A 26776-nucleotide genomic window follows, 5' to 3' on the forward strand; every position below is an offset into this window, starting at 1 on the left:
AAATTGGCAACACTCGTGCCACCCCTCAAAATTACAGCCTTGCATACTGAACATGTCGCCATTTTACTGGTGGGGTTATCCATAGTAAAATATTGCCATATAGTTGACATGTTGCTAGCCCTGTCTGACTCACGTGAAATCAACTTCTTCTGTGCCGCTCTATAAGCAGTAGTTGCCAGGGGCAACTTCCTGTGTTGGCTTTTAGAGTAGCGAAGAAGAATTGATTTCTGGTGTGTAACGTTAAGCAGAGCTAACGGAGCTAACTGGGGAGTAGCAGGGTCCTGTTTCTACATTATGTGGTATCAGATCGGTACAAAGACTGACATACCCGCCGATACCGATACCTGCATTTTTGGCAGTATCGGCGTCATTTCTGATTTCAGAATCAAAACAACTCTAATTCACATAGACTCTTTACGTTGCCGCGAAAACGCCAGTCTTCCCTTGCATTGGAATGAGACTTGTGTGTTTAGGCTGTGGCTTACATTCCCCTTTTCTTCCCCTTTTCTGTCATTATATACTGCATGTTGAAGTATGCACTCATGACATTTTTTATACTTGGGTGAACCATGTAGGATATGAAAATTGTTGACCTTATGTTGGTGTCATGTGATCACAGCTCATCAAAGCACCCTTTTTAAACATTTTATTTTTTCATCAATAAATTGTTGCTTAAAGGAGCTCCTTTTGTTGCACTTATCATTTTATTTGCCCCCTTTTGTGTTTAAGCTAAGCTAAGCCCACTAAGTATTTTATGTCATTCTCTGTCTCTTATATAGTGGTGCAGATGGGAGAGGAGTACTACCACGCAAAAGACTACACCAAAGCCCTAAAGTAAGTCAAAATACATTCTGGGCTAGTAAAGGACTCTCCAACTTTCATGTAGATGCTCAGAAAAGTCATGGGAGTCTCACCTTAAAGTGATACTGCACCTGAAATCTTTTAAACTGTAAGATGTGCATGCTTAATGTTTCCTTAATGTCTGTTTATTAGCAAGTGGATCTGAGTATTTGTGTGTGTGTGTGTGTGTGTGTGTGTGTGTGTGTGTGTGTGTTATGTTATCAGGCTGTTGGACTATGTGATGTGCGACTATCGCACAGAGCGGTGGTGGGGCCTCCTGACAGCCATATTGACCACAGCTCTGCGTTGTGCTTATCTAATGGCCAGTGTTAAAGACTACATCATATACTGCATGGAGCTGCTGGGCAGAGGTAAGCTGAAGGATATACTGAGCCATTATAAGTAAATCTGTGTCACCCACTTCCAGTATGATGGAAGTAATGCAGTTTTACACAGACTATATTAACTTTTCATTTGACTTCCAACTGATATCTTTGACAGTTTGATAAGATTCCACAACTGTAGCCACAAGTGTAGATGAATTTATATTATTATTCCTCAGGGTTCATTAGAAATGCATTGTCCCCTGAGGCCCTTCTAAGCAAGTATAACATTGCGTTTGAGATAATATGGCTGAAAGGAGAGGTAACGGTGCAGGCATCTTATCTTTCAGCTTCAACCTTGAAGGAGGAACAAAAGTCGAGGATTGAGAAGAATCTCATCAAAGTCCTGATGGTGAGTAGAGGGCTGGTTGAATCAATTCAAACTGGCAACCAAAAAATTGAAAAGAATTTCAGCTTTTCTTTTCTTCTGTATTCACCAAAGATTAAAAAATACTTTTGTTTTCCCATCTTACACTTGAAAGGGAAAATCTAATAAATAAGGAGACCAAAATGAAATAACATTAAATAACATTTCCTGAATTTTTTCTGAAATGTGTCTGTCGATAAGGGCAAACTCTTCAGCTTTTGTGTTTTTAAATATGGCAAAATTACTGTTGTGTTAAATACACTCTGTCAAACTCAAATAAAGTATGTGCAGATAACACAATTTTATTACTATGACAGTTTGATTTGAAGTGTCCTTACTAGTGTTGTTTTTGGCGGCCTGTTTTAATTTTAGTTTTAGTCTAGTCTTTGTGTCAAATTGTCATTTTAGTTTTTATTAGTTTTAGTCACGTTTATACTCTTTTTAGTCTAGTCAAGTTTCAGTCGACTGAAAGTCTGAGCATTTTAGTCTTATTTTAGTCAGAATTATCCATGACTATTTTCGTCTAGTTTTAGTCGATGAAAACTGATGACATTTTAGTCTAGTTTTAGTCAATGAAAATTGTACTTTAGTCTCTTTTTAGTAATGCAATTCTATTTAACCCAGTTAATATAGTACAAGTACCTAGTATAGAATAGACCAAACCAACATTTTCTTTAAGTCACCCATTTCACAAGTCAAACAAGGTTTTCTTATTATTATATTATTGTTACCTTACAGACTCAAGAATACATTCAATTCCAGACACGGAAGACGCTCTGATTTGAATTTACAACACATTTATTTTACCTACCAAACATGTCAGAAGTAGCTACACACACATAAATTTAAATAAAATAAATAAATAAAACAGCTTCAAATGACAATGCCAGAAAAAATTGACATTACATTCAAGTTTAACTTAAAGAGAAACAAGGTGCTTGAATGCTCGAGCTACAATAACATAATAAAAAAGTGCAAATAAAATGTGTGTGTCTGTGACTTGTATTGCTTGTAAACTGAAGTCAGATTTTGCATCATAAAAACTATTACAAGATATAACACTACAAATGGTTTGGACCTTAGGGAGATATAATGAGATGGGAATTCGTTGACAGAAAAGAACAAATAACAGATAGTAGGCTACTGAATTCTTTGTGTCAGACTTAACTTTGTGTCTTGAGTTGTCGTTAACGTTAACCCACCGCAGCTGCATCGTCTAAATAATGCTGTGCGAGTGGGGATTGAGGAAGCGACGTCGCCTGCGTCTGCGCAGTGCAACCTGATGCAGCCCCTGAATTGAGACTCAGGAAACAGAAATATTGCAAATTAATAATAATAGCGAGACAAAATAACGTTAAAACATTTCGTTTCGTCTCGTTTTGGTCAACGAAAATGAAGAGATATTTTAGCAGAGTTTTTATTTTGTAAACCACATTTAGTCCCTTTTTTATTTGTCAACAATATTGCATTATATATTTGATTATAGTTTTCGTCACATGACCACCATTTACGTTGCGTCTCGTTTCCGTCACGCGATAAAGGTTTGTTGACGACGATACTAAGTCATAATTTTTGTTGACGAAAGCAACACTAGTCCTTACTGAGTGTTGAGGGCTGAATCCATTATTTACCAGAACTATTTTTGGCTGTCAAGTAATCCCCTGTTATTTAAGCTTTGGTCATTGACCTGATATTCAAACTGTCGGGTAAAAATAGTACATATATGTGCTGATAAAACCATTTGGTTTGTTAATCTCCAGGAATTAAATTGCAATGTGAATGCATTATCAGCAGATGTTTTGTTTTTACTCGACGAGATTTGCATCCACTTGTTTTTTTCAGCATAGAACACTGTTAGATGTATCAAATTCTTGATTTCCAGTCAAAACAGACCAGATCATAAGCTAGAAAACGTGTTTCATCCTAAAGAGTCTTAAAAAAATGCATGCATTATTTGTTCACACTCCTGCGAGGTGCACGCAATTGGCAACAGGCAGGCAGAACTCATCAAAAACACCAGTTGTATACACACAGCAGGAAGACAACATGAGAGATAGAAAAATAAATACATAAAAATAAAGAATGTAAATTTGACTTCTTATTTCATTTAATTGTCCTTATTTATGAGATTTTCCCTTTCAAACGGAAGACAGGATGACAAATGTCCTTTTTAATTTTGGTGGATGCAGAAAAAAATACATTCTAACTTGTTTTTCATTTGCCAGATAGAATAATGATTAAGTAATTATTTAATTAATTAAAAATAATGAGTGAACATATGACACTGACCAAGGGCTCCACCCTGCTCACGATGTTCATCAAATCAAACAGTCATCCAAGGTAATCAATACCAAAATATCTGAGATTAGAATATCTGAATTAGTAGCCTCAAAATGTATGGCAGCATCAAAGCACTAAGACAGCACGGAGTGATGTCAGAATATTACTGTCTTTAGGGAGGACATGATTTAAATGCATGGAATGTAGCTTTCATGTGACAGGGTAGCAATACTGGTACAAAAGAAAAGATTATCTGCGGGGTTCTAAATGCTGTATCATAGACTGGGGGGATGTCCCAACTCTTTTTATTGAAAAGTGTCATGGATGACTCCTTATGTCGCATGCAGTTCATGAAATTAGTCACACATCAAGGCGAAGCCACACTTTGACCAACAAATGATGAGCTGGCCCACAGGTTGACCAGTTCACACACCAGCAAATATATTTTAAAATAATTCACACACATTTAAATTGTCTTTGTATTTTCAGAATGAGGTCCCTGATGCTGAGCCTGAGTGTGATTCATCGTCTGTCAGTGCAGCCAGGTCACTGTGGAGCGACCACATGTCTTTGGCAGGATCAAAGGAGCTGACTATAGAAGTGCAGGACTATATCCCATTCAGTTAGTAAACACACACTCAGTCAAAGGAACCATGTTATTAGGTTTAATGAATATAATGTAATATATAAATATAATGTCATAAAAATTACAAACATGGATAATTTTTCCTCCTGAAATACTACTTTTTTAAAGCTTCAAGCATGAGGCTAATAATTTACCTCTTAAGCAATGTTTAGTGAGACATACGTGACTGATTAATTTTAAAAACTGTATCATAATTATTGTTCTTTCCATGAGGATGTTTCCACTCTGACCTCTCCTTTCTGACTCCAGTCCAGTGTAAGGCCAAGTTCCAGTCTCCCAGTTTCAATGTAGACCAGCCAATCCAACTCCAGGTTTTCCTCCGAGCTGACTGTCCTCATCCTGTATCATTCAACAAGCTGGCTGTCAGCCTCAGTAACCAGGTAACTTAACAAATGTAATAAAAGGCAAAATAATTCTCCAGTATCAGCCATAGTGACTGGTTCTAGGACTTTGATTACACAGGAAAGACAAAATACAGTTTTTCTCCTAGGATGGAGTTGTAGCAGCAGAGGTGTCACATGCGTGCAAAATGTTTTTGTATGTTCGCAAAGTGTGACGTCCAGGATTTTTCTGTCGGTCTGCCGGCATCAAAAGGGCTGTAAGTACAGATGAGGTGTGAAGAGACAGTTTTTTAAACATCACATCACTGAAAATTCAAACATGCAGGTGCAAAATCAGACATTTTATCAAGAGAAACTCCTGAAGGGGACACCAAATGTGTGCTGAAAGAAAAATGTGTCGTAGCTCTGCCAGCTAAGAATGACTACATTGCTACTGCAAACACTGCTAGTTGTGTTTACAGTGATAAACTGGGGGGAGAATCATATTTTAACTAGGATGAGAGGTTGCACCTAGTGATGTGTCGGTCGCGAACGAAACGGCTCTTAGAGCCGGCTCTTTGAAGTGAACGATCAGAGCCGGCTCCTGCCTGGGAGCCGGAGCTGCTTTCTTTTTCTTTTTTTTTCTCTATTTTTTTTCTGTCCAAGACGCACGTGATTGGTCAACTACATGATGTGTGGTGGTGTCTGTGTGTCCGCACTGAGCGGGGGGGGGGGGGGGGGGGGGTTACAGACACAGCGCACACACGCACACAGAGAGAGAGAGAGAGAGAGAGAGAGAGAGGCTACAGAGACAACACGCTGGAAAGGTGAGAAAATGAATGTAGAGTATGCAAGGTTAAAGTCTCATATAGAGCAGGCTCTACAAATATCCTGCACAGGCACATTAGAACTGTACATCCATCAGTGCAGTTGGAAGAAAAAAGACAAACAAGTGAACCTGCTGTTAATGAAAGTGCCAGTTTGTCTGCTGCAACTGTTGCTGCTGCTGCTGCTGCAGCGTCTACAGTGTCTACAGTACACCACCACCTGGACCTACAACCCAGAGCTCTGAGACAGTTTGTGCAAAAGGCTATGTACTTAAAATTTATTTTTTGTAGCACTCTGTTCCATGTTGAGTATAATAAGCCATATAAATAATAAACATTTGATATAATGTATGTTTTGTACATTAGTAATTCAATTTACACATCATTTTACATTATTTTTGGTAATAAATTAATTGAAGCAGCAAAATATCTGAGGAGCCACTTGGGAGCCGAAAGAGCCTCTTAAAAGAGCCGGAATTCCCATCACTAGTTGCACCCCCCTTGGATTTAGGCCTATGTGATTTGACAAACAAGCTAGCCTATTATTTATTGTGTGACCCCTATCACCCACTAGGTGTGGGCTAGCTAGTTGTCAGTTTTTCTTAAATTATTCATTCTTAACTCTCCTTTTCTCTAGAATTAACTTGCATCACTACGATGTTGTATTATTAAACGGGGCTATTTACGATTTACTGAAATGTAACGACATTTTCAGTGATAAAATAACATTTACTCAACAATTACATTTTTGACGATTTTTTATGAATTTTGTCTAAATAATCATTAATATATCTGAGGGAATCTGTCAGCTATCATTGATTGACAGCTGTCACGTCACAGTGCCCCTTGCACACAGTAGGCCGGCCTCCAGGATGAAGAACACAATCGGTGCATGTGGAATATTTCAGATAAGTGTTTACTTGCGTTTTCATAACAAATGACTGCGTTTGCTTTTACGTTACTGTGTGCCACTCTCGTGAAGTTGTAGGACCTCTTTTTACCTTCTGCAAGAATGATGATCCTGACTCCATGTTCAGCATTGCTTGCTTCAGTGTTGACATTTACCCGATGCTTGTTGTTATAATCATTAAGCTGACATTTTATATGACGTTTATATGCTTAATGCTTTACTTGGTAGTAAAGTGAGTAAAGTCAGTAGTGAGGAAAAAATACAACTTTAGTTTCTAAAGTTATAAGACAGAGTCCTCTTCATTTCTATGCTTTACTTACAAGTGTGAGACAGCGCAAAATAATATAACATTAGTTTCTAAAGTTGTAAGAATGCATCCTCTCTTTTCCGCTCATATGCTTTTACGTGTGTTTATTGACCTGTAGCTATATGAAGCTTCCATAGGGCAAAAAAATATAGGCTACCTGTAAGATGAAATGCAGCCCTCTCCACTCCTCCTCCTCCTCCTCCTCTCCTCCCCTTTCCTCCTCCTCTCCTCTCTTAAAAAAATTAAAATTCTGCTACATGAATATAGGGGAAACACTGAAGTATTAATGAAAAGAATTACAAATAACCAGTGGCGGTGGTAACAGTTGTCGCTGGAGTCTATCAACGTACAATATATGTGAATCTAATAACAGGTCCAACTCTGATTCACAACTGTTGTGTTCCATGTTATAGAACTAGCATTTATATTCTAACAGTGTTATTTTTAGGGTGTTAACAAAGAAGCGAAGCAGCAGTTTCAGTGAGAGCTAAAGGACAGCTGTTGGAATATTTTTTAAATTCCTATTTTGAATTTCTAATATTATTTTGGAAATTTGCAGGTAGGAGTTAATTGCACCTGACTCGACACAAATATCCCAACCAGTCCTGGGACCAAACCTTCAAACCAAAGGTTATCTCTTTCTGAAAATGACAAAGCTATTATGTGTTTGTGTGTTTTCTATTTATGTGTGTGCTTGCAGGAGTACAACCAGTGGTGTGTGGTGGAATCTTCAGATCATAGGAATATGAGCCTTTTGCCAGGAAAAGCCAAGTTCTACAACTTCAGCTTTGTAGCAAAAACTGAAGACGTTGGCAAGAAGATTGAGGTGGGGTGTGTGTCTGTGTGCCTGTGTCTGCATGTGAGAAAGACCGAGAGAATGATTGTTACTGACTGTGTGTTTTGCTGGATATGCTCATTTAGATGACAGGTGTTGAACTAATGCTGGGCAATGAAGGCCGCTGTGTATTTGTGAGCTGGAGAGGGGCGGGTGGAGATGCAGCCTCTGCCCATGAAGCCTTGCAGGCTGGCAGGTCATCACGTCGATGGGGGCGCTGCATGGAGGCACGTCAAGAGCCAGACTGGGACAGCCTGAGCATGCAGCACAGTACCATGTAATTTTTTCAGACACAACACAATCCTAGTGGTTCTAGAAATGTTCTGACATTATCTGTCAGTGTCTTCAGTATTAGATATTATCCACACTGCATCGACAGAAATATTTGTTTGTTTGTTGTTTGTATAGGATCATCTCCAGAGTCCCGAAGATCTCTGTTCAGCTGGGCCACCAGCCTCCTGCACTCAACAATGAAATGTACTGCATCAGCATCACCATCCAATCACAGGAGCAGGGCATGGCAAAGGACGTCAAACTGACAGCTGGCCTCAAACCAGGTACACTGATGTCACTGTAACTACAACTGGTTGATTTTATATTTCTGTTTGTGTACAGATCAAACACCTGGGGGGTATTCCAGAAAGCGGGTTTTGTGAAAACTCTGAGTTTGTTAACCCTGAGATGAGAGAAACTCTGAGTTTTCAGTTCCAGAAAGAGAGGTAACTTAAACTCTGGGTCTGTTACTGCGGTAACTTACTCTGTGAACCTAACCTGCTCACTGGCAGGTTTACCTGACGAAACCCTGAGTCTGACGGAGCTGTCTGACAGCGGCTGTCCTTTCCACCTCAGTCCAATCATGTTGAAGCAGAAATAATTCAAATAGTTTTACACCAGGAGGAGAATTTAGATTCATTTAGATGAGCTCTCACTCCCTGAACCGAACAGTAGACCGCTTCTCATCAGTCCGTCATTTATATTCTCCGGCCACACAGCGAATATCAGGCTACACGTCATCACTGACGTGCTCTCAGATCTAAACAATCCTCTTTGTTTTTTTTGTTTTTTTAATCACTTAGCAGGTTAATCAATCACCTTCCAGCAGCAAGAAAAAGAGAAATAACTCACATTTCATTTGGCTTTCTTTATTTCCCACAGATAGCTACAAAAGTAACCATCAGTATAGCCTATTGTATTTTTTCCAACAACGTAATTTCAAAGTCCGTGTTTCTAGTTTGCCGCCGCCTTGAGTATAAGATTAAATGACTTCTAGTTCAATCTGTAGACAGTAAGTGTGTGTCTGCCTCTAATGTTGGGTCCTGGGGGTGAGTGACGCCTGTCCTCAGCCTCTGGTCACCCAGCGACCTGACTCAGGACCAGCTCCTCTGCCTCTGGCGGACGTGGTGGAGGTGGAGGTGAGCACCACTTCATGTTCATCTACTCAGCTGTTGGTGGTAAAAGCTACTACAAGTTAAAATATCCACTGAATAAACTTTTACTTTGTTTAATATGTGAAATAAAACCAAAGTGAGGAGCCATCGTGAGACTGTTTTTATATTTCATTTTCAGCCGATTTAAATGAAATAAAATAGCCTAAAATAAAATAAAATAAAATAAAACATTGAACAACAGTCAACCACTTCCTCAAAGGCTAATATAAAAGAAAGTGATGTTAAATTCAAAATGAAAAGACGACCGCATCTAAAACTCTGTCAGTGATTTTTATTACGGCCACAGCCGTGTTACTAGTATCGGAGCTCCATTGATGATGGTTTTTTACTAGTCGTCAGGCACGAGCTCAACTCAGAGTTAACATACTCAGAGTCGACTTACCTAACTCAGATCAGCTGTTCTGGAACTGAAAACTCAGAGTTTCACTTCACAGGGTAAGTCAACTCGGAGTTCAGGGTTAGCCTCAGAGTTTGTTGAACCTTCTTTTTTGGAATAGCCCTCTGAGATACAGCACTTTAATTTGTGAGCTTTAGGTGGTGGTAGGTTTATGTTTTTTATTTTGTACAGAGCCAGACCAGCTGTTTACTTCTGTTGTCAGTCTTTATGCTAAGCTCGGCTAACCATGTCTTGATTTCAGCTCTGTACTTAACAGACATGAGAGTGAATTCATCTTTTCACAAGAAAAATGAAACAGTCTTATATTAGAGTCCTCTATCTGGGATAGCAGATAAATAGGCTTCAGTTAGAATCATTTGGAATGGAAAACTGCTGTTATTTCAAATGTATGATAAACATCAGTGTATAGTTAATATACTGCCCTCGTTAAGGTGTAAAAACCTCAATTAGACAGCTAGCCAAACTCCTTCCACAAAAGACATGAGAGTCAGGATATAGCCTTCTAGCTCCAAATATTTATTTCAGACTCGAGGTGCATGAAGATGTGAAAATGGAGTGAAAAGGCGATGCTTTCCATAGCAAAACAATAAGATGGCAACAGATGAACGTCCTGTGCTCTGTAGGGCTGAATCTAACCTCCTGGGCCCACATGCAATGTTTGTGTTCCTGTCCAGACAGGAAGTTGCATCATAGGACTGTACCATTAAACAGAAACACTACAGGGGGGTTCTCTGAACTAAAACTAAGGAACATAAATGCCTAAAAGTCAGAACAGTTAATAATGGTTTTGTGTTTATCCTGATTGGTCTGTCCAGGCCAGGATGCCAATCTAAGCCAGACCACACATGTGACACTGGATGGCTCAAAGGTTTGTGACGACGCTGCACCTGCCCTGCTCCCTGATGTCCCTCTAGGAGATCTGAAACCAGGAGAAAAGGTACACACACACTGGGAAAGAAGTGTTTTAGATTTCCATAGAAATTCACGTAACACATTTTCTGCATTGTCACTTCCATAAATACTCACCTGCCCTTTTTAGCTTACCCACTGTGAAAAGTAGTAATACCTGTGTGTGTGTGTGTGTGTGTGTGTGTGTGTGTGTGTGTGTGTGTGTGTGTGTGTGTGTGTGTGTGTGTGTGTGTGTGTGTGTGTGTGTGTGTGTGTGTAGTTGGAGAAATGTGTATATGTGAAATGTGTGTCAACTGGTCCGAGGGTCTTCCTGTTCCATGTGGCCTACAGCATTGATATCACAGTGGAAGGACGACAGATTGTCTGCAAATGTCATAAGGTAAAGACCCGCTCTGCCCTGCACAGCTAACAATTAGCCATCTGTGTGTGTATGTCAGGGGCGGCCAAGCTTTTTCTCTTGGAGGGCCAAAACTAAAACTTGATGATGGACCACGGGCCTAAAGCAAGCACCTATTGTGCTGTACTAAGATGTTAACGTTTTAACAGGATACTCTTTCAAGTTTCTTAATTTTTTTTAACTTGCCTCTCTGGCAAGTGAAAAAGTACAGGCTTCCATATTAGGATCCCAAGTTTCCTTTACTGACTGGCTTCCTGCGCAAAGGGTAATTCTGCTGTTATGGGTCACTGTTGTGCTCAGATTACATCAAAAATAATAATTAGGGATCCTACATAGATGGTAAATGGACTTGTATTTCTACAGTGTTGTTCCAGTCTACTGACTGCTCAAAGGGCTTTACAACACTGATCAAACTCACCGATTCACACACACATTCATACACTGATGGCCAAGGCTGCCATGGCAAGATGCCACCTTAGGTGCCTATTTAAAGCCTCACAAAAAATAAAACGACATAAACAGCTATTGATATTATGATTTTATTTTCATTAATGTTACAACATTTTTTAGAAACATTCAGCCAGCCAAATCGAACCCTACAGCATGTCATCTACTGCCACAGGTCCCGCTCTGGGCAGCCCTAGTCTATGTTAAAGGAGTTCTTGTTTCTAATCTGGTTGACTCCTCTCTTGTTCTGTTGTCTTCCAGGATGAGACCGTTACCATTGAGACAGTGGTCCCGTTTGAGGTGTCTGTCAAGTTTTTGTCCACCAAGGTCTGTAGTTGATATTTTGTTTTATTTATGAACAAAGCAAGTGTACTAGTTGGCAATTAAGTTTTTGCATAGTGCAGGTTGTTGCTTAATGCCAGTGTTTATGTGTTGCAAGGTATTCACTTGGCCCTTTGCAACAGTTTTAAATAGAAAGAACTGTATCTTTTACTAGTATTTTATGAGTGTTCTTCAGTGGGAGCTGACAGAAAGAAAGAGCAGATGGTATGTTTACATTCTTGGTTTACAGAGTGAGCTTTGAGTTTGTGGCATTATGGCTGGTGAGAGTTTATGAAGGGGTATTATCTCCATTATCTGTGCATTTATAGTTTGAGCCATTGGACCGGTTAGTGGTGGACATCCCCTTCCTGTTGATGACAGACATCCTCTCATCATCTCCCTGGCCTCTTTTGCTGGCCTCGTCCTCTCTGCAGCTGCTCGCTATGACCAGCAACACACCACAGCTTCAGTCACAGCTGCAGGAAGGTACCAGGCTAGTTTCTACTGTAATTTTAAAGGTCTTTTTATGGAAAGTAGGTGGTAAATACAAAGCAACATACTTGAAATGTCTTTAAAATTACCCCCAACCATAATAATAACCTGAAAATATATTGGAAAGTACCCCAGCATGATTTAATAATAATGATCTGCTATTGTCCAGTAAGCAGTTAATACATGGTAATTCCTTTCATACATTTACAGGAAACTAGTTTATGTCCAACTGCCCCTCAGCAGGCCACTAAATTGAAGTGAGTTGTTGCATCTTAATTTACAACTAGTTTCCGTCTAACTTCTGTAGGTCATAAGTAAATTTTTTAAACATTTACATTTTCACCAATTTTTATTGTTGGCCATCATTCATTGCTAATTGTGCGAGCGCGAGACAAGGAGAGCTTGATTGTTTATTATGTGAATTGGTGAAAATGTCTATAGTTAAATGATGTACTGTAAGATGTTGACAATTTTGGGAGTAGTTTCAAATAAATTTCAATTTAGCATGAAATTTCCCGACCTATAAATTTTTTTTTTAATTAATTAATTTATTCCTTGTGCATCTACAGAAACTTGATACAATACATTTTAGAAAAGAAGAATAGAAAATCAAAACATAACCAAAAAAAAAGAAGGGTTGCCGTCTTAACCTTGTTATCAAATCAAGTACTGTATTGAAGGTATAAGATAAATGAGACCAATTCATTCATACTTGTACGTATATTGATAACTACACACCTATGCAAACACATACCCTTACTGTATGTACTCACAGATATAAATAAATGCATGCATATATCTACACACACCTACATATATTTACTAACACTGTAGATATATGGATATGGGTTTACGCAAACAAAGAAAGGAAAAGTATTATGAAAATAATTGGTTTTCATCCATTAGGTCTTATTGACTTCAAAGTGTCAACCCTGATTCCAACCTGCATGTATGCCTTAGCCATCATAAGGATAATGTTGTTCAAATATTTCTGCTTCGTCCCTTAAATCACCAAACATTATGGTTAAAGGACAGGTGTAAACGCTTGAATGAATTCACTTTTTTCCAGTACTTCAATCCAGAATAGTGCTACTTCTTTAAAACACTCAAATAAATGAAAGTCTAACTCATCTTCCTCCTCACAAAATCTACATAAAACACACTGTTGAATGCCTCATTTATGCATCATCTGCCTCATCATTAAGTAGCTATAAATTAACTTGATTTGAGACATTCTTGTGGTGACATTTAGAGTAGTTTTGTAGATATTTGTAAAAACTTCGCCCCATGGGATACATTATCTAACAAATCCTCCCATTTTGATTGAATAGCCACTGGCACAGCAGATATTTTGTTGACATGCATGCTAAACATATGTGCTTGTTTATTTTTTTTATTGCTCATCCATGCGCTATCCCTAATGCAAGGACAGCATGTCGTTTGTTTTGTACGTAATAATTTATTTTTCCAGATTTGTGGTATAGCTGCACAGAGTTGATTGTATGCACAATTGTCACAACCATTGCCATACTTTTCTCTGGTTATCTCAGTTAGAAGAGATAATTTTGCCACCACTGTTTAAAAGATCATTTACAAACAGTATTCCTTTTTCATGCATTGACTCAATGAACAAAGGACTGTCCTATATGTATATGTTTCTCTTAAACTATAACACTTGGCTCTGGATTTCATTACTAGATTCAGGTTGATGATATTGTAAATGAAACCAGCTGGCTATAACATCTTCCTAAAATCCCCAAAAAGTTGGAATGGAGTTAACTGAAGCTATGGATAAAGTTGTTTCTGGAAGAGAGGATGAGCAAACATTATTAACTTTGTTGAAAACCATTATGGATTTGAAATAAATGTAGGTATAATAATTAATTAATTAATTAATGCAAAATGTGTGTGCCTCAAAATTCAACAATTTGAGACCACCATATTTCATATCATTGTACAGGTAAGTTATTTTGATCTTGTCAGGCTTACTGTCCCATTAAAAGCTAAATACCTTTTGTTCATATATTTTGAGCAATTCTTTTCCTGGTGTGGGTAATGCCATGAGAATATAGATAAACTGAGGTATTACCAACGACTTCATTACTGCTATTTTTCCACTTAAGGGTAAATAAGTCACTCTGTCACTTTTAATTTCCTATCAACTATTTGTAGCATTTTTTAGCAAGTTTTCTCTTGTAATGTGTGCCACTTTTCTTGGGATATGGTAGCACATATAGTGGGCTGTCCAACCTTTTATTTTTGGAAGATTACAACAGAGCTCAAAGTTTGTGCCTTTCAAAAATGATTTGTAACACAGTATATTTATCATAATAAGGTTTGTGTCTAGAAATAATAGAGATGTTTTAAAAGGTCTTCAATTAATCCTGAAAGAGAGACAACCTTTGGTTTTATTTGAAACCAAATTTTATATCATTAAATTAGTAGCGTAAAGGCAGCAGGAAGAGCAGTGTCTATTATTTATACTGCATACTGACCTGATAAATCAAATAACAGGTGCATCTCAAAAGAATATCATGATTTTTTTTTTCTGTGATTTAATTAAAAAAGTGAAACTTTAAAATATTCGAGATTCACTACACATAAAGTGAAATGTTTCAAGCCTTTTTTGTTTAAATTCTGATGATTGTGGCTTACAGCTAATGAATGATCAAAAATATGTCATAATATTAGAATATCACATTAGACCAATCAAAAAAAGGATTTATAATGCTCTGTGTGTGTGTGTGTGTGTGTGTGTGTGTGTGCGTGTGCGTGTGTGTGCGCGTGTGTGCGTGTCATCAGTGGTTCTGCAGACAGGCGAATGTGCCAGTGAGTGTTTCTGTCTCCGGTGTCCACCACAGACCAACAGCAATAGCACTGTAGCTACAGGACAGTACCTGATATCATGGAGGAGGTATGTACATACACACATACTCATGTTGCTAGGTGATCATTGGGTTTGAACCAGCTTGCAAAGCTCTTAACTCTGTTGTACAGACAGTCCTCCAGTGCAGACAGTCCTCTCATCCAAACTACAGTCACTCTACCTCATGTCATCCTGGAGTCTGTCCCCCTTTACATCCATGCTGGTTAGTCAAGTAAATACACACCTCACATGCACTGTACACATTATAACACATGGCACTTTGTGTAAATGTCTCTGAAGCTACAATTGTGACTTTGCACATATTTTAATTGTTTCTTTTCCTTTCAATAATTTATTTCCTGATGAATTTGACTTCTAACAGTCAGCTGTGTTATATGTTTATATGTCTTTGTTTCGGTGTAGAGTTACCATCATTTGGGCGAGTCAGAGAGTCTCTCTCAGTTCGTTACCATATAGAGAACAGAACAGCTCTGGTGCAGGAGGTGGAGATGGCTGTTGAACCTTCTGATGCCTTCATGTTCTCTGGACTCAAACAGGTATCACTTTGCTCACTTTTAAATTTTGCAAGTTGAGTTGTTATAGTTCTCTCCTCACAAAATCAGTTAAGTATTCAGCCTTAACTGTGGAAATAAATGCTTGCTAGCATTTCCCTGTAAGTAAACATTTCCACCATCATCTTACTGCAACAACTAACATCTCGCTAGATTTCCGATTGAGACACTTGTTTTTCTGGTTACAAAAAGGTTTTTATTATTTAAGAAAAAGCTCTTTCTCCCGAGGAATAGTTTTTGTAATGTTGTCAGATGCCTTAGCCAATCAGTAGCAAACAGGCGGTCTTGGCCCATATGTTATTGCAGTACTCAGACTGGCCTAAAACAAGCAAACCAGACATTTAAACAGTCGATACAAAAAATGTGTGTCTTTATTTTTCATTGAATGCTGGCAATTTATTTAGTTGTATGCTGTATATGTGTGTATATCTATTTTATGGTTAAACACATTGGGTCTCATTCATGAAACGTTAGTAAATTTGTGCGTAGATTTGCACATAAAAGCCTACGCTACTAAAAACCTACTCCGGATTCACGAACACCGCGGGAAACTCAGATCTGATCGTAAACACGTGTGTATGATCGTGAATGCCAATCCATCGTAAAGTGACAGCGCGCTCCCGGTAATCAGCTATTAGCATAAATCCCCGCCCATGAATTGCCAATGACCACCATATAAGGAGGTGTAGATGCATCCAGTCGACCTGTCAGTCATGGCGCAAACGAAGAAAGGGGGAGAAAGAAAAAAGAACTTTGCGGAAGCGGAGATAGAAATACTTTTGGGTGAAGTGGAATTAAGAAATTTTTTTTTATTTTCATCTGTTAGCAGTGGTGTGACAGGGACAGGCAAAGCGAAGGCCTGGAGGGAGGTGACAGATGCCGTCAATATTGTCTCTGTAGTCCAAAGAACCATGTCCGAGGTGAAGCGTAAATGATTTGACATGAAACTGGAGGCAAAGAAACGCATAACCTCACACAAAAGAAATATATCAGCCACAGGAGGAGGAGGCTCACAGTCGCAGCTATCACCTGCAGACGAGCGCATCGCGGGGATAATTGGGGAGACCTCTCTGTCAGGAATTATACCTGGCGGAGACAGCGACATGCCTCCACTGGAGCCTATATTTTTATTATCATCATTCAACATGTAGAAAGAACGTGTAATCTATTGAGTCGATTTACATAGATAATTCACAATCATGAACCTAATCTGGATCTTAAACCTGCCAATTGCCAACTACTTTAACTAAATGTGTTATATTTTTATCATATGTTTAGGCTATATCACGTGTTTCAAAGGCATCTGCGTATTGTGTACATAACAGAGCGCAATATGAATTTAAATTGTAATTTCCAATAGTGACGAGCATTATTTATGTGCATTCTTAAATTTACACAAGCACTACGCGTGGTCAGCAGCATGTGTAGATTTTGTTAGTAGCTACGAAAAGATCGGAGCTACTAAAATATTGATGAATGCCAGATGCACGTAAATTTCCGTCTGCGAACAGTTTACACACAAATTCGTTCTGCTCACGTTTCATGAATGAGACCCATTGTGTAGAAAGGATGTGCTCATGTTTGAGAATATGCGCTGGATAGATTACTGTACTGTATAAATGTGTTGAAAGTCCAAGGTCACTTTCACTCACTCAAACTGTATCATTAAGCACTCACTTATCAGGCCCAATCAGGACAAGCCTAATTGGAGACCAGAGACTAGTTACAGGCTTTGAATTGTATTGCAGTTTTGATACCAATACTTTTTAACCTGCATAAACCTTCATGCTCAGAACCGTGTGTGTGTGTGTGTGTGTGTGTGCGTGTGTGTGTGTGTGCGTGTGCGCATATGTGCGTGCATGCAGGTGCGCCTGCGTATCCTTCCTGGCTCAGAGCAGCAGATGCTGTATAACTATTACCCACTGATGGCTGGTTACCAAACACTACCACAGCTCAACATCAGCCTGCCCCGCTGCCCAACCACCAACACACACACACTGAGACGCTTCCTGCCCCAACGCATTTTTGTCAAGGTAACAAAGTCTTGGAAATTTGTATACACCACTGAGTTAGCAGTCATTGGTATCTGAGTGTGAAGATATTAATAATACTAATAATAATAATTTTCCTTTTCTTTCTCCTCAGCCACAGGGTCGACAGCTGGATGATGCCTCCATTGCTGCAGCATGAGAAGAACACTCAAACTATTTACTGTAAATATGAAAACAAGGCAACATTATGTAGGTTGTTTTAGATTTACGATTCCTCGTGGATGACATTATTAACACTATTTGTTCCACATTGTTGTGTAAAAACGCAGCAGGAGAGGTATCTCTTGACCGAACATGAGAAGACATTTGTGTCCAGTGTTGCTGTTCAGAGTGAATGAGATAACAGTATGAATAAACTGATACACTGATGCTCATTTAACAGTGAAAATCATAGATTAATCTGATGTGAACTATATGGATGTCTGGGTATAGTTTAATACATGAAAATTGAATGTGATGAAACTTTCATTAAACTGAAGTGATGTAAACTAGTTGTGTTGTGCATGTTATACAAACACTGATGACAGTGTTTATGTATTCCATTTCCACTGGTCATGTGACAGAATGTAGACATTTCGCCCACAATCCTTTGAATCACAGAAATGTAGAAGCCACATATTGTTGGGAAGAAGAGATGGGCAGATGATACCAGAGCCACAAAGCTAGGTTCAATCCTGTGTAGTCGTTGTTTGAGCACATTGGGTCAGAGGTTGTGTCAGATGAAGAAAACCATGTGACTGATGACATCTGAAGCTTCAAACATCACTGGTCCTTCAGTAAGGGCTTCATTAAGTTTGAGAGTTGTGAAGGGTTTGTGGCTTAACTATTCAAGAAATAACTTTGGTGGGATAAGAAGAGAAAGGAACAACAGAATTTTGAGCATTTACACTAAAAATGTATAATCTTACTGTAAGTATGACTAATTTTCACCTAAATAATAATGTAATAAAAGTAATTACAAATTTAATAAAGATCACATCACTTCTACTATCACTTTTGCAAGTCTCCAAATGTCATGATGTTACAACGGCTCGGGTTGCAGGTTGAAAAACGCAAAATGTACCAGTCAATCATTACACATTATCTGCTGTGAACTTTCCATGTGTACTGTTATGTACATTTTTTTTTAAATGAATTTCATCCAATTTACAAAAATAAATGAAAAGAATATTTTTTCAGTTATATCTAAAGAATAGCCTTACCAGCACTGAAATTTACATTGGTGCACAAACAGTAATCAAACAAACATGATATGCATAATATACAGTGGCTATATATGTCTGGTGTCCGGAAAGGCAGGCATGTGGGCAGTATTACACAAGCCACAAGGACAGGAGGCCGTCCTTGTATTTTCAATGGGCGCACGTCACCCAAATATCAGACAAAGAAAAGTTTGCCTGTATTTCAAACAGAGCGCAAAGTTATACCGATACAAGCAGAGGCATAAGACATATTAATATCTGAGGCTTTAAAGCAAGTTTAAACAAAAGACGATTATATTCAGTACTCACCGTCATGTGTGTGTGTGTACATATATATGTAGATAGATAGATAGATAAACTTCTTCATAAAGATTTCCCATAGGAGTTTTAGAAATGTATGGGAATCCTTAAGGATTTTAGTGGAACCAGTAGAATAAAAATAGATTTCCAAAAGGATTTAGGAAATCCTAAAAGAATTAAACAGTTTTCATATAGGTTTCCTAGGATTTTTAGAAATTTACGGGAATCCTAGAGGATTCTATCCTATCCTTTCGACTCGGGAGCTCAAACATACACCGATCAGCCAACAATTAAAGGGACCATATTGATCATCTCTTTACAATGCGGTGTCGTGTCGGGAAACCTTGGATTCGAGCATTCAGGTGAATGTAGCTACTTGGACACACAGACATGCGTATACGTACCCGTACGTCTATATGTCTATGGTTTGGTCTTCTAATAGATCCATGGGTTTGACACGTACGTCTTTGCAGATTCCATGCTGTGCCTGCCTGACCAATCAGGACCTGCTCTCGTATAGACGTAATGTCGTGTCGCGATAGTTGATGGGATTGTGAGTTTAAACTGTGGCGGTTTGAACGTTTACACTGACTGTGGATCGGTGTCTAAAGGTAACTAAATGTGTTTATTTTATAGCAATTGTCGATGCCAATTCAAAGATTTGGTCTAGATTACTAAGTCGATTGCCTCGAGGTAATTTCTTTTGCGTGTTTTGTTTTATTAGAACCGAGTTGGGAGACTAACTTAACGTGTATGAGTTAGCTAACATTAGTTAGAACTGGTTCAACCTTCGTTAGATAGCTAACTACGCATTTCATCAGGCATAACGTTACCTGTCCTTTGTCGATCTATTGCCGTTGTGTGTAGCCGAGTTTACATATACTAACGTCATCTATCAGGCAGCCGGTGCCCATTTAGCGTTACATGGGCAACGGTTATATTTCAGTGCTAATATCGGAACTCTTATTCAACGTGAACCCTAACCTTGCATTTGTGTGGTGCAGAACTGTAAATACATCGACAAACTGCCACCAGGCTAACATGGCAATGGTTTTAGAGATTATGTGTACAGAAAAAAATACTTGGAAGAAACACTTATATAATGAGGCACCCTAGATAAATAGGGACTATAAGTTATACACAGAAGAACCCAACACCACCACTAAAAGTAAGTCTTTAACTTCTGAGTCTGAGAAATAAGACTCACACAATAGCATTATACTAAACATTTAAATCGATTTCAGTGAGTTTCTCCTTATGACTCATCAGAACACACATTACTAAAAGAGGTAGTTAGTTATGTCATATAAACAACCCATCTCTCCAGAGGCCAGTTCCGGAATAATAACAATAATTTTATTAACTTTATTTTTAACATCTTTCTTAAAAAGTTACAAAGTGCTCAATAGTAAATAAAACTAGATAAGGGAGATAAAATAAGAATAAAGTGAAGAAAATTAAAAAAAAACTTATAAGTAAGCGATTAAATTTTATAAGTAAGTTATAAGTAAGTGATTACATTTTCAATCAATTTGAAATCTAGCAGGGAGAAAAGCACAGGGATGATCATACCTATTTTTCTTGGTAATAAGTCGGGCAGCAGCGTACATTGGCAGGGCTCCTTCCCATGTCTCCCTCCAAGGACATTGCAATAATCAAGCCAAGAATAGACACAAGCGTTTCCAACTTTCTGTACATCAGCCAATGATAAACAATGACTAATCATCAACAAGAACATTTTTTAAATTGGTAATCAATGCAGAGGTTGAAATCCAATATTACTCCAAGATTCCTACAGCAGCCTGTTCAGTGTTATTTGAAAGGCTGCCAAGATTAGGACCAACATAGGTGATTGTATTAAGGGGGCCAGACAGAATGACGTCAGACTTGTCGTTGTTAAATTTAACATTTTTAGACCAGGATTTAATATGGGAGAGGCAAGAAGTGAGTTTTGCAAGGGTGCTAGGATCTGTGGGTTTTAATGGCACAAATAACTGAGTGTTGTCGCCATAAAAGTGGTAGAGCACATCATGATACTTGATAACTTGGGCAGGAGGCAGCATGTATGTGGAAAACGGAGGGGGGACACCACAGAAAAAGTGGTGTCAGTTGAGGCCGTAGAATCATCAAGAGCAACAGAAAAAGTTCTGTTGGACAGGTACGAATGAATTAAGCAAAGCTTGAGTCCTATCCAGGTCTCCAAGTGATTTAGGATGATACTTTGGTTGACTATATCAAAACAGAAGCAGATGTCTGGTCAGTTCTATTCTTAAATATTGCAAATCCATTGAAATGTATAATTTGGAAGACAAATGCTGGGTCTCTGTGTTCCTGTGAACACACCACACCACTCCTGTGGTGCTGGAAGCATAAAGCAGGTTTTACAATCATCCCCGTTTCCTCTTCTGTCCAGATGGCAGCAGAAGAGGAGATTGAGCGGCTGAGGAGCCAGCTGAGGGAGAAGGATGAGCAGGTCCATCTGGCTGCCCAAGCTGGATTAGATCTCCTCAACCAGCAGATGGAACTGCAGAGCAGACTGGAGGAACAGAGAGTGGAGATGACCAACACACTCGAGGTATGACATTGAGCCACATCACAAAAAAACACAAGCTCAAAATTCTGCCATTACCCCAATACAGATCTCACTGTCAGCAGTTTTCAAAGAGCCTATTTCTCTTGTAAAAAGTATTAAAACAGAGCTCTATGCTTATATTTGATTTAAGGCTACTGCAACTCTCTCCTCTTTGGCCTCCCTCACAAATCACTCCATAAACTTTAACTGGTCCAGAATTCAGCTGCCCGCATCATAACAAGAACCCCCTCTATCCACCACATCACCCCTGTCCTTCAGCAGCTCCACTGGCTCCTGGTTCATTTCTGTATTCAATACAAAGTCCTCCTGGTAACATTCAAGGCCATTCACAACCTCGCCCCCCCATATCTGTCAGACCTCCTCCATGTTCCCACTCCCTCCCGCTCCCTCAGATCCTCCTCCTCCATACACCTGTCTGTCCCCTCCGCCCGTTTCACCACCATGGGGAGCAGAGCATTATGCCGCTCTGCCCCCCGCCTCTGGAACTCACTTCCACCCCAACTCAGAAACATTGATTCACTCCCTCACTTCAAATCACAACTCAAAACACACCTGTTTAAAACTGCCTATTCCCTCTGATGCCACTTGCCCTGTCCCATCTCTTCAATCTATTGTTATTGTTCTTATTTTGTGTGTTTTTTATTGATATTGATGTTATTCTTGATGTTTTCTTTTATCTCATTTGTGTACGGTGTCCTTGAGTGTCCAGAGAGGCGCCTTCTAAATAAAATGTATTATTATTATTATTATTATTAAGGGGCACTGTAGAGCCTTAGAAAGCTGTGTGAGTGACCAGGAAAAATGTTTCAAACTTGTCTGCCTGTCTTTGTGTGATGTGTGTGCCAAAGGTCCTCGAGCAAGACAAATACACCCTGCAGAAGGAAGTGGAGTTAAAGACTCGGATACTTCAGTCACTGCAGTCAGACTACGACTGTGTGAAGAATCAGCAGAGACAGCAGCTTCAGGAACAAGAGTCTGTGGAGAGGAGCCACAGCACAGCACTCAATGAGCTCAACAACAAGGTACACCAACCTGTCACAGTAGGAAAAGCACAGTGTTAACAGGCACTCTGTTAGAGCCATTTCACTTTATTCTGATTTATTCTATTATACTATTATTATTGTTTGATTAATTACCTTGATAGGTGTAAGAGTATTTACTTGATTATTTTGATATTATTTATGTATATGTATGGTTGAAGGTGTCCCTCTGCTGTCGTTTAATATGTATTGTATCTGGTAGCCAGGTGGGAGTGACCAAATCATTCAGAATATGCAGAAATAATAATAATAATAATAATAATAATAATAATAATAATAGTAATAATAATAATAATAGTAATATCAATATCAACAAAAACAAAACAAAAGTACAAGAAATGTACATATATACATTGCAATAATGCCACACTCAGAGCGAGGAATTAAACAGTTTGATGGCCACAGGCAGGAATGATTTCCGGTGGCGCTCTGTGGTGCATCTTGGTGGGATCAGTCTAGTGCTGAATGTACTCCTGTGGCTGACCACCACGTCATGGAGTGGATGAGAGCCATTAGTTGCGTTTCCATCCATCTTTTCTTATTCGCATTTTCAAAAATTGCGAATAAATACTTGGATGGAAACGCCAGAAATTCGAATAAAGGCAGTAAATTCGCAAAAAAGTTTTTACACTTGGGGGAGGTGGATTTGTCAGCGTATCGATAAAAGGAAAATGCGACTTTTTGTTATGCAAACAGGTTTTGTGAATAAATCATGACTAACCCGGATGTGACGTCGTGGTATGTCTGAAGTGCTGCTGGACAACGACTTCCCAAAAGTCCTTCACCCGGCGACGTTCCCAAACAAATGGAGAACGACGCGGTCTCCCTCCAGCAAACTCCGACAACACTCGTAACATTAAAAATCTTCTTTTCCTTCTCCTCTTCAGGAGGGTTTTGTAGGCTGTAGGAGATACACTAATAATAAACACTCGTTAATGGGGCACCACCTCCGTTATTTTGTCTATTTGAATAATCCGGAGGTAATTAATCAAATTCGACTGGACAAGTTTAACTTGTATCAATTCTAATCAATTTCAGATCAATTTATTCAATCTCACACATGAAGAAGTAAATTCTACACACATCCATCGGTTCTCCACATTAAAACAAACCTGCACAGACAACGACGTACGGTTAAATATGTTTATTTACTAAATAAATCAAGGTGAATAAATGAAAGGATGATTCAAACAAACAATATTGATAACATAAAATGTAGAGACTAAATGATCATGGTAATGAATGGATGGAGATGAGCGGATGGTAAAGTCGCGAGTCTGGGAAGCATTCAAAGATTACTATAGTAATTTTGACACTAACGAGACCCTAACCGGATTTCTTATTAATTAAAGATTACTATGAATCAAAAGAAAAGAGACATCACCAACTCAAGAACATGCGTGTGACTCCAGCAGTGTGCGTGGGTGTTTAGCCTACTTTGCCTGAAGACTGGGAGATGTTCACCACTTTGGACCTCTCCGGAGCTGATAGCTTGACCTCGGCTTGAGGTGCCGGTCCGCTGGCCGGAGGGATGTCGCAGAGCGTCTGCGGCTTGGAGTGGGTTTCTCTCGTCCCGGTGTCGGAGGGAGAGCGCCGTCTGTCCAGTACTCGGCAGGAAGTCCCGGTCCGCTGCCCAGCGGGATGGCACCGCTCGTGAGCGTTGAAGGCAGGCCGGTCGGCTTGGCAAAATGTCTGTTCGTTGCAAACCGTTCACACGGTTTGTTGATGCAGGCAATTACTGCACAATGTTATTAACGCTGGTGGTCGGATTAAAGGTCTTCTTCTTGCATGGAGTGATGGCTCTGAACTTTTGATCGAACTAATTCAACTTTCTTGACGAAAATAACTAGAGAATAACGCTGGCCGGGCGAGTCCTCAGTTATTACTCAAAACAAGACGAATTAAGTCAAATTAACTTCTACTGAGTAAAATAATGATACTTAACAAAACAAAGCGAAAGCACTTAGAGTCAGTGCGTCCTCAAATTAGGGTATTGAGGTAAAAATCGCACGTGGTCAATTGTGCGGAGATTTCTGCCTAAGAGCGTGTCGCAAAAATACAAAAAGTAAAAGTTTAGAAGTGAAGAAAAATTTAGAGAAGAGAGTTACAAAAAGAGGTTACAGCAAGAGAGCGAGTGAGCAGTTGTCTCTTGGTATTTGTAGTCCATACCAGCAGGCGGTTCCTAAGGGCGGGCTGACGGTTCTCACTGTGTATCATATCAATCGTCTACACTTACGAAACTTGAATTAAATTAAACCGATTTAATGTTTCGCGATCGTGCTTCACCTTTCTCAGGACCTTACCATGGCAAAATAAATGGACTTAATGAAATAATATGACCTGATTAAATTCGCTGAACGAATAAAAGAAATTAACACTGGATCAAACATGAAAACACTTAAAGATACAGTAGAACTGATAGAATCTGACCACATATATAAGCATTTCTTATAGTTCCAATACCTGTAAATGAAGAAACATATTACAGACTTTTAATCAGGAAAACGTATTAAAACATAGATATCTTGAAAGTTTAATTTCTTTGTACCCGGACTCACCACTGGAGGGCACTGTGGTTCCACCAAACACATGACACAATTAAACATTAAATTTGATTTTAGCCAAATTTCATCACAGAGAAACGGGAGAAAGATCAGTTTTATGAGCTTCTCTTACTGACCCTTAATCTGTTGGAATTAAGAGAATGAGATCCTGACTTAATGGTTAATTAGAAATGGTCTGAAATCTGGAGGAACACAGAGACCATTTGGTGTGGAATGTGATCCAGATTGCATCCAGACGGGTCATAAATTCAGACTTGGAAGTGTTTGCATAGAACAAGTCAGAAGGTTTCCAGTGTTCTCTTAAAAGCTAATGTGTGCTTTAGAAGTTAGAGGTGAGGAGAGAGACACAGGTAAAGAGAGAGATACTCTAAAACAAAGAAAGAAAAAAACATTTGATGTGAGTTAATTTACATATATAAAGACTCTGTATTGACACCTTCTGATGGCCAGTTGTTCGTCCCTCCTGGTAAACTTCACAGAGGCCTCCCCATGACCTGTGAAAGAGGATATGTGTGCTTGCAAGGGAGAGGAGGTTCATCCAAAGGCTTTGGGTTGTAAATTAATTAAAAGTGTCTTCATACGAAGTATTTACAGCCAAGAAAAACACTGTCCTTTCTGCCAGGCGATAAGATGGCGCCCCTCTTCCTGTAGAGTTGCTTCAAACTTAAAAACAGAGTTGATAAGGAAAACAGGGCCTCAGCATCAGAGAGAAAGGAACACAGAGACGAGTTCCTACAAGGCTGTGAACGCTGACAAAATTGTAGCTAATGTTCTCCCAAGAGCCGACAGGTTCACCAGTAAATTGTTCATGATGTTGAGTGTCAGCTGAGTGTCAACTGTCAGCTGAGTGTCAACTGTTGTCATGGATACATTCACGCTCTCTTATGACGTAATCTCATGGCGCACTCCTCCTCTCCCAATAATCGCAAAACAATAACGAATGGAAACGGGCATAAATTCGCATTTGCTTTTTTGCGCATTTTCACAAAATTCGATACATTTGGATGGAAACCCAGTTATTGTCCAAGATGACATGTAACTTGGACAGCATCCTCCTCTCTGACACCACTGTCAGAGAGTCCAGCTCCACTCCCACAACATCACTGGCCTTGCGGGTCAGTCTGTTCAACCTTTTTGTGTCCGCTACCCTCAGCCTGCTGCCCCAGCACACAACAGCATAGAGTTTAGCACTGGCCACCACAGACTCAGAAAACATCAGCATAGTCCGGCAGATGTTGAATGACCTCAGCCGTCTCAGAAAATAGAGACGACTCTGTCCCTTCCTGTAGAGGGCATTTGTGTTCTTAACCCAGTCCAGTTTATTATCAATGTGGACTCCCAGATACTTATAATCCTCCACAATGTCCACACTGGCCCCCTGGATGGAAACAGGGGTCAACGGCACCTTGGTCCTCCTCAGGTTCACAACCAGTTCCTTGGCCTTTGTCACATTGAGTTGTAG

The 26776-nt window shown here is 39.3% G+C and overlaps 2 protein-coding genes across 3 annotated transcripts in view; both read left to right on the forward strand.

Annotated features, from left to right (window-relative positions):
* Positions 1–18106, forward strand: part of trappc11 (trafficking protein particle complex subunit 11) — a 36916-nt gene extending 18810 nt beyond the window's left edge. For both annotated transcript variants that reach the window (XM_073486640.1, XM_073486639.1), the window contains exons 14-30: positions 780–834; positions 1066–1211; positions 1514–1575; positions 4360–4492; positions 4766–4896; positions 7581–7706; positions 7802–7992; positions 8124–8272; positions 10376–10497; positions 10729–10848; positions 11575–11640; positions 11964–12120; positions 14929–15040; positions 15124–15215; positions 15416–15549; positions 17430–17597; positions 17710–18106. In XM_073486640.1, coding sequence (XP_073342741.1) covers positions 780–834; positions 1066–1211; positions 1514–1575; positions 4360–4492; positions 4766–4896; positions 7581–7706; positions 7802–7992; positions 8124–8272; positions 10376–10497; positions 10729–10848; positions 11575–11640; positions 11964–12120; positions 14929–15040; positions 15124–15215; positions 15416–15549; positions 17430–17597; positions 17710–17754 — 2009 coding nt within the window. In that variant the 3' untranslated portion in view covers positions 17755–18106. The remainder of the gene's footprint in view (positions 1–779; positions 835–1065; positions 1212–1513; positions 1576–4359; positions 4493–4765; positions 4897–7580; positions 7707–7801; positions 7993–8123; positions 8273–10375; positions 10498–10728; positions 10849–11574; positions 11641–11963; positions 12121–14928; positions 15041–15123; positions 15216–15415; positions 15550–17429; positions 17598–17709) is intronic.
* Positions 18107–19662: 1556 nt separating this feature from the next.
* The window catches only part of spdl1 (spindle apparatus coiled-coil protein 1), a 43064-nt gene continuing 35950 nt past the window's right edge, over positions 19663–26776 (forward strand). The window contains exons 1-3 of the mRNA XM_073487226.1: positions 19663–19728; positions 21531–21692; positions 22559–22732. Coding sequence (XP_073343327.1) covers positions 21531–21692; positions 22559–22732 — 336 coding nt within the window. The 5' untranslated portion in view covers positions 19663–19728. The remainder of the gene's footprint in view (positions 19729–21530; positions 21693–22558; positions 22733–26776) is intronic.

This window comes from Pagrus major, chromosome 18 (genome assembly GCF_040436345.1).
Source record: "Pagrus major chromosome 18, Pma_NU_1.0".
NCBI lineage: Eukaryota > Metazoa > Chordata > Actinopteri > Spariformes > Sparidae > Pagrus > Pagrus major.